Source organism: Harpia harpyja, chromosome 9 (assembly GCF_026419915.1).
Source record: "Harpia harpyja isolate bHarHar1 chromosome 9, bHarHar1 primary haplotype, whole genome shotgun sequence".
NCBI lineage: Eukaryota > Metazoa > Chordata > Aves > Accipitriformes > Accipitridae > Harpia > Harpia harpyja.
Window position 1 is genome coordinate 36,266,357 of NC_068948.1, and position 15,072 is coordinate 36,281,428.

The 15,072-nt window shown below is 41.3% G+C and overlaps 1 protein-coding gene across 1 annotated transcript in view; it reads right to left on the reverse strand.

Moving 5' to 3' along the window:
• The window catches only part of TMEM132D (transmembrane protein 132D), a 271,069-nt gene that overhangs the window by 43,496 nt on the left and 212,501 nt on the right, over window positions 1–15,072 (reverse strand). Inside the window, exon 5 of the mRNA XM_052797571.1 lies at window positions 682–825. Within this exon, the coding sequence (XP_052653531.1) occupies window positions 682–825 (144 nt within the window). The remainder of the gene's footprint in view (window positions 1–681; window positions 826–15,072) is intronic.

Genomic DNA, 15,072 nt, shown 5'->3' on the forward strand with positions numbered 1-15,072 from the left:
TTCCTGCAAGCTCTCTCCTCACCACTGGGTAGGAAAATACACACTGTGAGTCAAAACTAAGAGTAGCAGTAAATTATTGCCTGCCATTTATCTTTCAAGGAGGTTTAGGCTATAGAGCTGTTGTACAGACTAAATCCACTGGTCAAGTGTCTTATCCAGTAGTTCCCAGTCCATGACTGGCGGCCAACATGTTTCCTCTGAGACATCCTAGTAGCAATTGTGACCAAAGAAAATTCCAAATTTAAAGCTAATGTTGTTTGCAATACACTACTGGGTCAGTACCAAGAAGAGATCCAAACTTTGAGTCATACAGCTCCTGTTCCAATGTGGCAAACCAACTTCAGAGGAATTACCTCTTACTCTGAAGCATCAGCTGACAACATTCCTGAACCTACACAGCCCATATAGCTGAAAAGTAAAAGGCAAAGTAGAGTGAACTCCAAAAATACTTCAAAAGTGGGAAGTGGCAGACAATTCCAAGTATTTAACATGCAGGATGGAAAATGTGCAATTTTGTGTTTATTTCATTGCTCCACTGAATCAATCTACAGGTAACAGCGATAATAAACCTTTGTCTTCCAGCAGTAGGACAGTTAGGAAGATGAAAGAACTTGTCGCATTAGAGACCACCACTGTTTTGCAGGGCCTCTGCCTTTGTGTAATGGAGCAGTATGATCCTACCTTAATGACATCTTCATCTGATGATCTGCACTCCACAGATTCTAGAAGATCAGTCACAGTCCCATCATCTTCCACGGAGATCACTTTGACAGGGACAGCCACTGTTTTGCCAGTGAGAATAGCTGTATTCAGGATCTCTGCTTCCTAAGAGACAAAAAAAAGCCCCCTTAGTTAACATATTTTGCTCTTAATTCATTAGTACCACCTATATTCAGCTTTGCTTTAATTTCTAACGGCTCTGCCAGGAACTGTTCCAAGTGCAGCAGGCAGGAAAGACAAACTTCCTCCCTTCAATCCTGGTACCAAACTCCCAGTTCTGATTCAGGGCTGTTAAGATCTTTGTCATGCCCTAATTGCTATTTCATGAATGCTCATCAATTGTCAGAGCAACCTAACACCCGAGGAGTGACCCTGCACCGCATAAACAAGATGTACCCTGCATCTAGCAATAGTGAAATCTCCATCCTGAGGAGCTCACTAACGATCTTGCTGATCACATAAAAATAATGTCTTAAGTCTTGCTGGTTTACCCACAAAACTGTTCTCTGAAAGGTTTTCTACAAATACAGAAATTCTATGACACTATTGGACAAATACTGTCAACATTTAGACCAAAGAAATACTGTATTATTGTTAGGGAACAAGTTTGGATTGAGGACAGTCAGAAATCTGCTTTGCCCCAAATCTCCTGGGTAATCTTTTACAAGTCCCTGCAGTGGGGGGTGTCTTCTGCAATACACACACTTTTTAACTTCCAGCCTGTGGACAGCCTGCACAGGGATAATAGCTGCTACAAAAGCCACCTGCTAGCACATTAAATCATCTGGCATGCTGGGTGTGCTCTGGCATGGCCTCTGCCTGCACGTTCGGTTGAACACTTGGGCTGACCATGTGTATGGAAGCAACTCTAGTCTCAGAGGCAGGCTTTAGGCTGCTCTTTGGGATGCAATGTTGGCAGATTCAACAATTCACAGCCTGTAAAATGGGCTAGTGGCACTATCTCTTGTGGCAGATAAGATCTGGTTTCCCCTGCTCTGCCTCCTGGGGAATTAGGAGTGCCACCGTTCTGGTCCTGTGTAAATGACTATAGGTACCCCAGGACTGGGGGGAATCAGACCCTCATCAGGTGTTCTAGGACTTATCCTGGCTCTTGTTGGGTAATGGTGGGCAAGCATCTGTTCGCAACTGTTTCTTTAGCTTATAAGGAGGCTCGTGCAAAGCCACCCTCTCCCAAAAAGGAAGGATGCTGAGAAGGGCCTAGGCTTTTTAAACAAAATGAGCTCTGCAGGGACCTGTGTCTCTGGTACGTCATTGTTGCAATGATTACTGCAAAATGCATTCTTTCTGTTTGACTTATCACTTTTCAATTAGAAGCGCTGAGTTCTGATTAGATGAAGAGCACGAGACTAAACAGTGCTCTCAGTTACCTGGGTGTCACACCAGTCTCGCACAGCAGATAGCACCAACTTGTGCCAGCGATACACAGAGAGCAAAAATTGGTGCCTGAATTCTTCCACTCCCTAATTGCAAGATAGTGCTCATTCCTGGAAAGGTCTCTGAGCTTTTCAGAGCTGTGCCTGCGAATCACGGACTATCCTGTAGAACAAGAGGCTCTTGATTTCAGCTGGCTCTTGTGAAATAAAGGCTTCCAAAGCCCCCCAAGTGCTAACTTCTCATTATCTAAATAGCTCATGCTATGAGCTCTGAGACTGACCTGATTTTACTTGTGGAAGACAACAAAGTGGGAGATTGAAACCAAGTTACCAGAAGATGATGACTCCCCCTACTGCCTCTTGGGCTAAAGAGGAGAAGCTGAAATTTCTCTCATCTAAAGGATGCAGATCAAAAAGACCTTTTCCTATTACTTAAAGAAACAGAGACACTTTATTCAGACTCAAAGCAATATTTAAAAAAAAGAAAGAAAAAAAACACCTGGCCTTTTGATAGCTGCTTTGCTAAAGTTGCCCCATCCTCACCATGCTCTTTAGGGGAGGGTGAAATAGGATTTCACAAAAAGAGAACTTAAGAAGAAAATCCTCTCCCTCCCACAGCACAAAAGCTCTTCAGATATTTTGAAATTATAATTCAAACAAAGGTGAGAATATCTGCCTGTACTGTAAGGCCTTTCCGTCTTGAGTACACGTTTGCTCTCAGTAGAGAATATATTATTCAGACAACTGAGATCTCAGAAAGATTTGCAATTAAGTTTCCAGGTTCTTTTATTTTTTCACATCTGGGCTTTGCAGCAAAGTTACTGCATGCAGGTTATTTAGCTACTTTTGCCACTCTCCTATAGAGTCCACAGAACTGCAAATGGGGGCAGCTTGACGGAACAAGTGCCATTAAGCATTCACTAAAGTTACAGAATCCAGGCATTAGGTCCTAATTTTGTAAACCCTTGGTCATGAATCTCATTTAATTGGGACCATTTGAGGTCATACCACATGACTACCTACTTGCACCTTGTCCCAAGCTGAGAAGACCTGCTCCCCCAAGCAGGAATGGCCGCCTTCCTCCAGTTGATACATTACAGTATGACCCTTGCAATTATTTTATAAAGTGAAGGGAAGTTTAGTAACAAAGCCTTTGAAATAGTGTGATTAATGAGGTCTGCTTACCAAAGGTAAATGTAATTTCCCCTGATAAGAGCTAGTAACTGAGAATGATTCTCACAAGCTTGATGATTTTTTTTTTCCCAAGTTTCCAAATTTTCCAAGTGCTGCCTTTGGATATTCTGAATACAGACTGCATTCTAATATACCTGGTACCAGTCACTTTATGGAAACACACACAAACCCAGGCTACTTAGTACATCAGCTGTTTCCCTGTCACTACCCTGTTTTCCTTCTCAGTTACCTTCTAAAAGCATGTGCATAGCACATCTAATCCACAGGGAATTTCTGCATGTCCAGAGTCTCAGTTGGCTTCAAAGCTCAATAACATGGTCTCAGGTTCTGCCCCAGAGCTTTCTGTCTGAGGCTACAGTCTGACGGATCTGTATTTAACCCAACTGTGTGAATAACCACAATAATTTTAATGAGTGTTTATCTGTAAGGAGATGAGTGTAATCATACGTGATTCTAAGGTAAGGAAGCAAATTCATAGGTTGTTTCTGTCCAAAATCAAAGATCCCAGATTCAAAGTTTTGTGGTTTTGGTCTGTATCCACGTTCTAGATCTGTGTTCAGAAACAAAGTGTTTCTAGAACAGCGCGTAGTCCGTACCAGCACAATGCTCAGCATGTGACAGTGTTGCTGATTCTTAGACAGTCATAAAAATCTCCAAAACAATCTTTGTCCCTTCTCTCTCCCAAAGAAATGAGGGAGGTGGGGGGCAAGAAGTAATGCCTGGAGTTCATACAAATGTCTGTGGCAATTTTCTGACTTTCTATCAGCAACTACTTGTTTAGTCCCAGGAAAACAAATCTACCCAATACCCCTCTAAAGTAAAAGAAGGGCAAAGCAAGTGGGCACTGTTCAGAAGCTGTGCTAATCTATACTAGAATATTCTGCTTGCAGAGTTTTCAGTACCTCTACATGTATGGACTTGATGATTTCTTTAGGCACCTGGTTTGCATCTCACCCTTGAACATAGAGGCATAATAACCATTTACACCAATTTACGCAGCAGGGGCAGAGTAAAATGCTTCTTCAGTCATTTGTTTAATGGCTGGAAAGGGCCTAATGTTCCGCTGGTGAAAGCATATAAAAATGATTTCGTTTTGAGGAAACAAACATGATACTTATTTAGCTTTACAGAGATTTATAGTTCAGAGTCTCAGCATGTAAAAGCTATAAATCTAAATAGTTACTAATTTTAAAGTGTTGCTTTTTGCTGCTTAACCAAAAAGGAATCTTCTGAAGAAATGTTATGTTCTTTATCCATAACTAACATAGATTATAGGAGATACGATGTCAGGGCATTGCAAGATGGGAATACTTATGCTTTTGCAAAGCTATAGCCAAATATTCTAACGGCTAAAAGTTGATTCCCTGAGCAGCTATTAAAAAGATGCTGAACTTTCTCTAACTATTATGTAGCATATCTCTGTAATTCACATACACAGAACCCCACAAATAATAAAACAAAATAATAATCAGAGAAAAACATTTTTCTCCATGTAATAGAAATGGAAGACCAGGTAATCTTTATTCTGAAATTGCTACCACGTTAAAAAAATAGTAATACTTTTAAAGAAGATTCTGGAGTGAGCGTTCTTTGCCTACTGAAGAGATTCATATTAAATAACTGAGCATATTAAGCCCTCCAGCAGAAACATATTCAGAAGATGTACCCAGAAAGCATCTATTTAAGTAGAAATGCAGAAGTGAATACCTATTAGTTTTTTCAATTTTAATTGGTAGCTTCCCTGCAATTTAATTTCCCTTTGGACATCTTTTGCCTTATAATTCCTGGGGTGAAAGAAAGGACTTTAACAATATCTTTGTAAATCTTAAGGAATTTCTTTTTCTTCCCCTATTCTCGCTGTATACATAATCTTTCCTAATGTTTGTACTAATAATGACTTTTAAAAGGAATAAATACACGACTAACTCATGCTTAGCTTTGAGATCCCACAGCAGATTTATGAGACAAAGAAAAGTTTAGTACTAACTGCCAGCATTCTTTTCCAAAAGCATTTTAGCATCATTCAACACATCATTTTAATGTTAAATCCCTGTTAGCCCTCACAAACCTCACAACACTACACGCAGCAGTGAGCAAGGCACCAGCTTGTTTTCAAAAAAGACCTGCAGATATGTTTCCTCAAAATAACTTGGACTGATCTGCAGCTCATACCCTTCAGGAGAAGAAGTACTTGTCCTACTACAATACACACAGGAAAAAAAAGTATTAAAAAGTCCCCACAACACTGTAATACATGTTCTATAAGCACAACAGATCTCCAGTTACAGTTTTTATTATAGTAGTGGAATATATTTTTGCAGGGTAAATATCTAACTTATAAAATCAAGCATGTTCCTTTTTGTTTTCAATAGGTATCTTGGCTTTTGGGTTTACTATGTATAGACTGCAATAGGGAAGAGAATAAAATGATCATTGAAATCTCCTGAAGTCGAGGGCATGCCACCAAATGAGAATGAATAGCTGCCTGAAAATCCATCCCATTTGGCACTCATTAATATCCTCCATTTTTTTTTTCCTTCCTTTTCTATTAATCAGCCTGTAGAGCGTTAATCCAGGGTACCACCCTGAATCTTTTCACTATTTATTTAAAAAAGGCCTAGATTTTCCTCCTCTTCAGCTGGCAGCCATCTTATTTATATCAGAGAATCCATGCTTCAGTCATGCATAACTAATTTCAAATCTTATTTAGCATCAAGTCTCAGAATTAAGAAGCTAAGTGACAGCTGTTTAATTAACTCCTTAAGCTGATTAGAAAGCATTACAGAAATCCCCCCAAGGAAGAGTTTATAACTGTCAAGAGAGCCTAAGGCCATGTTAATGCTTCTGTTTAAATTTAGTAAGCTTCTAAACCAATAAAGTCTAAATGCTTGACATCCTCATGGATGTGGTCAAATTCAGCTTTTTTTCCTCATGTTACCACTGCAAGGATAGGAAACAAAACCAACAATATAGAAGTGATTTGAAAAGTCAGAAGGCAGCAGCTGAACAATAAAGCAAATAGATGCATCTCTTGAAAGGAGCTGCTGTGAGTTCATACCACCTAACACTCGATTATACTGGATTAGTACTCGACGCTGGAGTAAAGCTGAGCTTGCACCTTAAATGCAGAGTCATCTCCCAGCTTCTGGTTGCAAGTACAAAGGTTTGTTCATTGGTTCTTAAAACTTAAATCCACCTTTAATGATAAGATTATGGCAGCTGAAGTACAAGTTTTAGCAGCAGCTGGTGGAGCTAGATACATGGTGGTGCAGAGAAACTGAAAATGCTCCAAAGTAAATTTCCTCAGTTGTAGCACATTATTGTCAGTCCGGAGCCTGCAAACAGCTTGAAATAAATAAAATATATTTCTAATTTCTTTATTTGCCCTGTGGTTTCCAAGCCTTTAGGATGCACTAAAAAATTGAAAAATTAGCTGCTATTCTTCTGTGTCCAAAGGAATAAAGGAACCGTGGCCAGAAATAACACAAAATTTGTGAGGCCTTTAATGTAAATAGAAGAGTTGCAAGTACAAGTTGAAATACTGCAAGTAGGAGAAATGATGGTGAAATCTGAATGCAAAAATGTGAAAAGACTGTCATGAACTTCAAAATTAGCTGTTTGGTTTAATGTGTGCAGCTTTCATTGTGCAGAGTGAAATCTGAAGTCACGGGGAATGGGAGAGAGGAGGGGGATATAAAAGCAAATTAATCACATTTAATTTAAGCACTTGCTACTTAATCAGTTTCCTTTTTTCCTTGGTACAGGCAATAGAGCTCCACAATCAGATGTGCTGACACAGGGTTAAAAAGGAGCATCAACAGAAACCAAAATGCATGTTTCTCAGGATATACCTACCTGCTGACTCCTAGTCTTCCACACAGCTGCTAGAGAGGGCAAAAAGGGATTATTTTTTTTAATAGCAAAATGTGATTGCAAAACTATTGTTTAAAAAGAAATGTGTGGCAGAATCAATTTCTGAATATATTTTTCATTCTTTCTTCTTCAGTTTGTGATTCCTTGAAAAGTTTCGACTGCTGTGCAATGGCGGGGGGGGGGGGTGACTGACCTCCAGCCACGCTCTCACTCTTCCTCCACTGGGGCAGAGTCAATGCTTATGGAGGGAACAGATCTGGCAAGGATGAGCAGTGAAACAAAGCCACATGTACACATAAAGCACAGCAGTCACAATTTTCCAGTTAAAAACAGAGAACAGCCAATGGCTGGATTGTGCTCTAGGGAAAAAGCAACATGGGATAATCACAGAGACTGCCTGCTCCTCCTACTGTCACACGAGGCATTCAGGGAAAATACCTAATTATATTTAATCTGAGAGTTAACTTTTGCAAAGTCTTTTAGCTTTTTTATATTCTTATTAACAAACTTTCATCTCTGTATAGATAGAATCTATCACTCCTAAGTTGGGTGGGGTGGGGGGAGAAAAGCTAAATATGTAAGACACTGTTGTGTGGAGTAAATAGGGAGACAAGGAGCAAAATAACAGGTAGGTGTTACAAAGGAAAAGTGGGATCATTAATAAGATGACCAGCAGTGAGAGGTCTCTCATTGCACAGCCTGTGATATTCAGTAAAAAGCTCAAGGAGAGAAATGCATCTTAGAAGCAAAATCCAGATGCTACTGTATCTGCCTCAGTGAAGTGAGGCTGCTGTTCAGGCTGGTACATTCCCTTGTTTCACATTTGTGTGTTGTTGCAACTAGGCAATCCTGGCTTGTGGACACTGCTTCTTACTGCAGGATGCAATTCCACATCTTTAAGTGATGAAAAAGCCAGGAAATAGATCACCTTACTCCAAGGGAGAGAAAAATGCCTCTGCCTGTTGTGTCCCTTTTCCTTACCTTTGTCTGTCTCACGTATCTAGACTGGAATTGCTCAAAACAGGGAATTTTTTTTTATTATTTTTATTTTTTTTTTTTATTTGTGCAGTGTCCAGTCCACAGTTCAGATCTGAGGTCAAGCTGCTGAACCAGCTAACAACAGGTAACAGTTTTCTTGAAGGTGAAACATAGCAAGCACACAACAAATGCAAGAACAAAGTCAGGGTGGTAGGATGTTGCCTCTGTTTTCAGTGCTGTTATTTACAGCCCTGCTGCTGGGATAAAGGCACACAAGGTTTTAATGTTTTTAACAGTGAATTCACAGAGCAGAAGTGTGTCATTTCAAGCCTGTATTTTCTGCTTAGACTTTCTGGGAGCAGGCAGCACACAGACAAACTCTCTAGAGACAGTAATGAACTATTTAGCAATGGGACAGTTTGTAATGTTACCAGTAAGCTATCCAAGCTGTACTGGATCTCCTTTACACTCAGATAGCTGAGGAGTCAAATCCTCCCACAGGAGTTCACTTTTTTCTAGCTGTAGAGTCAACATAAATTTTAATTTGTCTCAGGTTTAAAATGACAAAGTCCCTTTAATGTTTTGATGTCTAACATTTAGGAATTGTGTTAGCATACTTTTGGCAACTCCTCCTTTGGTGTTTTGGGGGTTTGCAGTGCTAAGTAGGCTACCATGATCCCAGGAAGCTGCCACGTACGTTGTCTGTTTATCAAAGTCAGAGAGCTATGAAGTCTGCGAATTGTAAGGCTGCAGTTCTTCAGAGAAATTGCTAATTAATTCACAGGCTCCAAACTGTAACTCCATGTAGCTGCATGTGCATACTTGATTTTGGTCTCTAGACAGACTGCTTTAGCTGATAATCAACAGGGTTTGCTCTTAAAAGCAAACAAACAAACAAACTTGGGGAGGAATTCTTCTTTGCTTTTCTTAAGCAGCCTGCCAGCACTTTTAGACATTATTGCAGGAGGGAAAGGCATGTCTGATTGTCAAAGGAAGACCTTTCAGAAAAGCAGAGCTTGGAGATCTGGCCTAAGGTACACGAATACACTGTGTCTGATGCTGCTGAATTGCTGAGACTGGGGAGACTGGTAGGGACATGTCATGCAAAATTAGCTAAACCCAATCAAAATTTCACACATGGGGTCAGTATCTCAGCTCCCGGATTGATGTGCCAGCGTGAAGGTTCTTTTGATTCTGAGGCCTGCAGTTAGGAAGCCTAATGCAGAGGTTTGGTGCCTGCAAGGGTTTTGGAGCTCTGTAAGGGGTGGACTATGGGATGTGATGTAGGGATTTCCACCAACAAAATGAAAGCTCTAGGATATCACTTCAAAGAAAAGATGCCAATGAGACTCTAGCAATGCAATTTAGCAGAGTAAATATTTTGTGCGACGTGTAGCAGAGCCAGGATGACTGGGGTCAAACTGACTGAAACAGCTTCGCTTTCATGGAGGGAAGCATTAAAAATCCCCAGACAAATCACTGGCCTTGTATAATATGGGTTTTTTTCTTCCCTTTCTTCCACAGCTTGCTGCTGTCATTCCCAGGCTGTATTCTGAGCTGCACAGGAATCCTTCCCATCTTCCACACTGTGCCGACCCCCGTGTGCTCAGCGGTCTAAAGGGAATACTAAGGGCCAGGGCACCCTTTCCCCATCTGCCATACAGCTCCTTGGGCCCTGGCCAACGAGGAGCAGATTAGAGCAACCCCTGGGATGCAGAAATATCCAGCAGAGAAATCTGAGAGGTTTTTTTCTGTCATTCTCTGCTTTCCCGAGCTGGCCAGCAACAAAATCTGCCTACTTCCCTGCCTGCCCACTCTGCTCCTCTCCCCCTCCTGCGGCCACTGCTGCCCGCGGGGCGAGTGACCGGGCAGGGCCAGGGCTCTGTCCCTCCTGCCCTGGTCCTCACTGTCTGCTCTGGCCACAGCCGTATTTCTGCACTGTCACGGCCAGCAAGTGACAAGCTGAAAGGGAGCTGAGGCTGGGAAGGGTGGGAGATGGGGAGTGGGAAGGAATCTCAGGCAGAGAACGGGGGAAGGGGACAGAAAGGAGGGCGACTTGCAGTTTCTCTGGGGAAGGTTAGCTGCTGGCTAAAGAAAATACAGAAGTACTGTCCCTCTTCACCTTGTCAAAGAATACAGGACTTTGCAAATTTCTGTATGATATGGTACATGTAGCAACTGTTGCAATGGATGCTGGGCACAGCTGACAATTGAAGCTGTTGTTTTAGCGGAGACCTCCCTGCTCACATACGCTGCTCTCATACTCCATGGTCGGCTCTCTCCCTCCCACATAACCACATGTGGGACAAAGCCTGTTTCTGCACTGACCGGAACTACTGATGCTATAGATTAGGAACGCATAAACGAGTCAATAATCACAGTAGCTACATCAACTTCCTTGGAAAAATATTTCTAAGTACTTATCACAGAGGTATAAATGAGGTGTCTTTATGTTACTGGGGAACAAGCTTTCTGTAAAAGGATTCCCCAGACTCAGGCTGTGTGGGAATCGGACCCTGTCAGAGTCCTCTGAGATATGCAAAACAGGTGGAACAAAAGGAGATTTAATGTTTTATTTTCTGAATAAGTTTAGATTTTTCTATTGTTTTACCAACAAACAAATTCACACCTGAAAACAACTTCAGTATCATCTTGTAATGTGTGATGATACATCTGCTGAGGTCTGTCTGCCAGTGCTTTATGCAGAGTTTTGTTTGTACTTTGAAGCCCTGCTGTGAAACATTCAATTATTTTCACATACCAAACTATCACCATGAGTCTGCCTTGGTGACTCATGTTTCCTTTGTCGGCCACATGTTTACACTGACTTATCTGAAGCCTGACTGATGTGGGCAGAGGCGCAGATGCAGCCTTCCTTATTACGGATATCCACAGAGGGCTCCCCTCCTCTGCTGCTGCCTTGCCAAGCATCACGCACACAGCATCTACTTAGTGGTTTGGACTTGAGGATCTCCATAACGCAGGCACGCAATGCAAACGCCTCATTTTCACCTCAGTCCGTGACATTTTTTCCCCGTCCTACCCAGCTGCTCTATTATGTCCTACAATTTTCCCAGCTTTTAATGTCTACCAGTCAGCTCTTTTCACTAGCACATCCGCGCTTTTTCCCATGACACCTGCAGAGCTAGTTACTTTACAACCCTCTTTAAAATTTAGCTCTGCCATAGGAACTACAGGATGTTGCAAGTCTCGAACAGACGTGTTTGTTCCTCTCCTTCCATCTTTCACAACTTTGGTTTAACTCTATGAGGTCAAGCGAGACCTGTCAGCAAAACAGGTAAATCAAGGTGCACATAGAGTGTTTATAAATATAGAGAGAGATTCAGTTCCCTCCATGTCTACAAAGTACTTCTCAGAGAGGAAAGCCATTTAGCATTGTCTACAACAACAACAACCCTAACACATTTATCAACTCTGACTTGATTTTCACATCGTTTTAAAAGTTCTGCTATCACCCTTGCAGTTTTCCAGAGGCGAAAGCTGAGAAGCGGTAAGGTTAGGAGAGCTGCCCAAGCCTCCACATAGAGCCACTGGCAAAGCCAGGAGCAATTCCTGGAGCTCTGCCATCCCATTTCCCCTGCTGCACATGGAAAATCCTGATAGCAACATAGACGATGTACCAAGCGTGGTGAGAAGACAAGGAGAAAATGATGCAGTGACAATGAGAAAAAAGCAGATTTGCAAGGAAGAAACCTGCCCTGATATGGCAATTAATGTAAGCTCCCATGGAAAAGCCAGAGAGCAAGGACCAAACTAGTTTTTCACATTTCTAAAGAGAAAAAAGAGGTTTGTAAGGAACAAGAGAACTCATGTTCTCCTGGTCACTGTGCAGAGGAGAAGTGACTAAGCTGCCTGTTCCAAAGTTCCTTACAGATTGGCCTTGGCAGTTTTCGTAGCACGTTCATATTTAGGAATGTCAAGCAATAAGCAGCCTGAGCTAAATTGGGACCATCACAGGGGCCCTGGAAACCTGCCTCAAAACCAAAAGTTCATTCATGAGCAGACTAACGGCAGAGCAGCGGGGAAGCCTGCAGCCAACAGGCTCTGCTGGGTTAGCAATTAGCTCTTCATTTGAACTTTAAACAGAAACACAAAAATAAACAAAAGGGACATTCAGAAAAAATGTGATGTTCCAGCTCCCATATGGCAAATGGGGCCAAAGTCTGCTCTGAGACATGTGACCATGACCTTCCTGAGGACACCATGATGCCCAGGGGAGAATTTGGGTCACCGTATGTCCTTAGAAAAAATCCATGACAGCGACTGGGTAAGGACGCCGGTCCCTGCCTGTAGTGGCTGCAGAGGTTGTATCCTCATGCCGCTGTGGGTAAACTCCTCCGTTTGCTGTGTCACACCATGTGTTGAGAAGGGCATTAACACTGCATTTCTAGGAACAAAAGTAGGCAAGTGCCATCTATCCACACATAGTTTTGGTTATAACACTGCCATCTCTGCAGCTGAGGAGCCCAAAACTTCATCTCTTTGCATTTGGTCTTGGTAAGGAAATTTTAATTAATTTTTTTTCATATGACACAGCAACTAAAATTTTATTTCCACAACTCTCCCTAGTTAAAAGTTCGATGCCTATAAAGGTATTTTGGTGCCTGGATTTCAGTGGCACTACTGATGCAGAACTTTTTCTGCGTGATTAGCCTGTGACAGCAACTACTGCCAGATCCTTTGCAGATATAAATCGGTGCAACTTTGCTGAGCTTGCAGATATGTCAAGAAACTGACCCATACATTTATTTCCCCTGCCATGCATAAAGGCTGTAGTACAGGGCAGTATAAGAATCTGAAGATAGAATATTTTTAGGTCTGATGAAGAAGGCAGAGAAAGAAAGCAGTGAGCCCGCAAGCTCTGCTTTGATCATTTAGCCTTTGCAGATTTGTGACAAATTGTTTTTTCTGCATGAATCTGAACTGATACAGATTTACATGAGTAGCTAAAAAGTAATACCAATTGGGAAATAAAGTCCCTAACAGCACCACAGAAAAGCAATAAACTTAAGAAGCAGTTAGACAGACAGAAGAATGATCAGAAATGCTTTACAATAGAAAAAAAATTAATAACAGAGAGAAAGAGCAGTTGGACACTTGTAAAGCTGGTTGTGGCAGGCTGAAAGCAGGGAATCCAAAAAGCCATTAGAAAAAAGACATGAAGAGTCTTGTAATAATATCCTGGGGAACATGCATGCTACAGATTCAATGCTTAAGACTATATTGTATGTTCTGCAACTATTGTTTAATGTCTAATCCTTCCAGAATGATTGGTAAAGAACTTATGTTAGTGTCAGTCTAATGCCCTCAAGGAAATAAATCTGGACTTGACATCAAATTACATATTTTGTACCCAGGACATTTGAAGTATTTTCCTAATCTGATGTATACAGAGATCTGTATCCACTAATTCTTCTGATGTCAGTGCAAGAGTAACAGCTTTCTTTTCTTCCTTCAGCTTCTTCTCATTTTAAATATGAGAAAAAAATCATATGAATGAAGCACTATATTAAAAACTAGTCACTCTGTAATGATTACGTTGTGAACGTAACAACAAGTCGTGAACCTGAAGAGTTCTAGGCTGTAACACTCACACTGATAATAAATGCTGTTATTTGTAGTGTTAGATGACTACATAGGAGTTTGTTTCCACAGTCAGACATCTAGAAAGGACTGGGACTTACACTGTATCTGATGACTCCAACAGCAAAATTCTCACAGGTTTTAATGAGTGTAAACTTGATGACTAACAGATCCTCTATCTTACTGTGATATGATAGTCCTTAACCTTAACCAAATGGCTTTTTTTGTAAATTTTGAAAATTAGGAAAGATATGCTTGAGGAATAAGTTTTTTCCAGATAACTTGTTCAGAGGTAAGATTACAGTTAGGAAGGAAGGGGAAGTTATGGAGCCTTTTATCGATAGTTTATAAAGCGCTTGATCTGATAAATAACTGCCTCCAGATGCCTGCACTGAGCCTGGTGTGACCATTTATCACCTTGTTACCAGCTATACAGACTGCCTCTAGACATTTGCTCCTGCAGGAGCCAAGTTGATAAACGGTTGCAGTAGGCTCAGTACTGGTTTGTGACAAGCTTATTTATTGGGTTAAAAAAGAAGAAGAAAATCTTTAGACGACAGCAATAAAAGCTTGGTTCTTCTTCAAGGTGCTGCCAGACACATTGGACTGAAATAATCTGACTTTTGCTTTTATTTGCTTAGGTTTTCCTGTTTGTTCAAAATTTACTACAAGCTAGGGGCCCTGCAGCCAAAAGCTGCACAAAGCTCCTGACCTACCTTGATAAAATGACAGTTTTGCTCAACAAAAGCCTCAACAAAGGCTTTGCTCAACAAAGTTTTCAAGAATCAGAGTTAGTGTGATGGCTTGCACTGACTTCAGTGAGATCTGGTTTGAGCTGAGTTGGTAACTTATCAGCGGTTAAATGGTAACCACAATCTGCCCATCATTCAATGCTTCTTTTATACCTTTCTGCTTTCTACGTTAGGAATTTCCCCCAATGTCCCCAACATTTCAACTCCCTCTTCATAAAAAGCAAATAATCCTTTTTGCTTTCCCTCTCTAATCTCCCTTAATTATTTGCTGTTCATGTCTAGGACAACTGAGAAGGGCCCCAAAAGGACTAAAAAGGTGATGCAAGGAAAAAAGATGACTAAGAGAGGCTACAAGAGAGATCCATATCAGTGGGCTGGTGAAACGGAACCAAGACTGGAGGTTCATAGTCTTGCATCACAAAACAGAAGGGGAAAATTATCAGATGGCAGGGCTCAAAGCAAACAGAAGATGATGTTTTGCCACATAGTGTAGCTGAATCATGAAATTCATTGCCACAGAAAATAGGAATGTTTGCATGGATTGACCTCCATTGCAA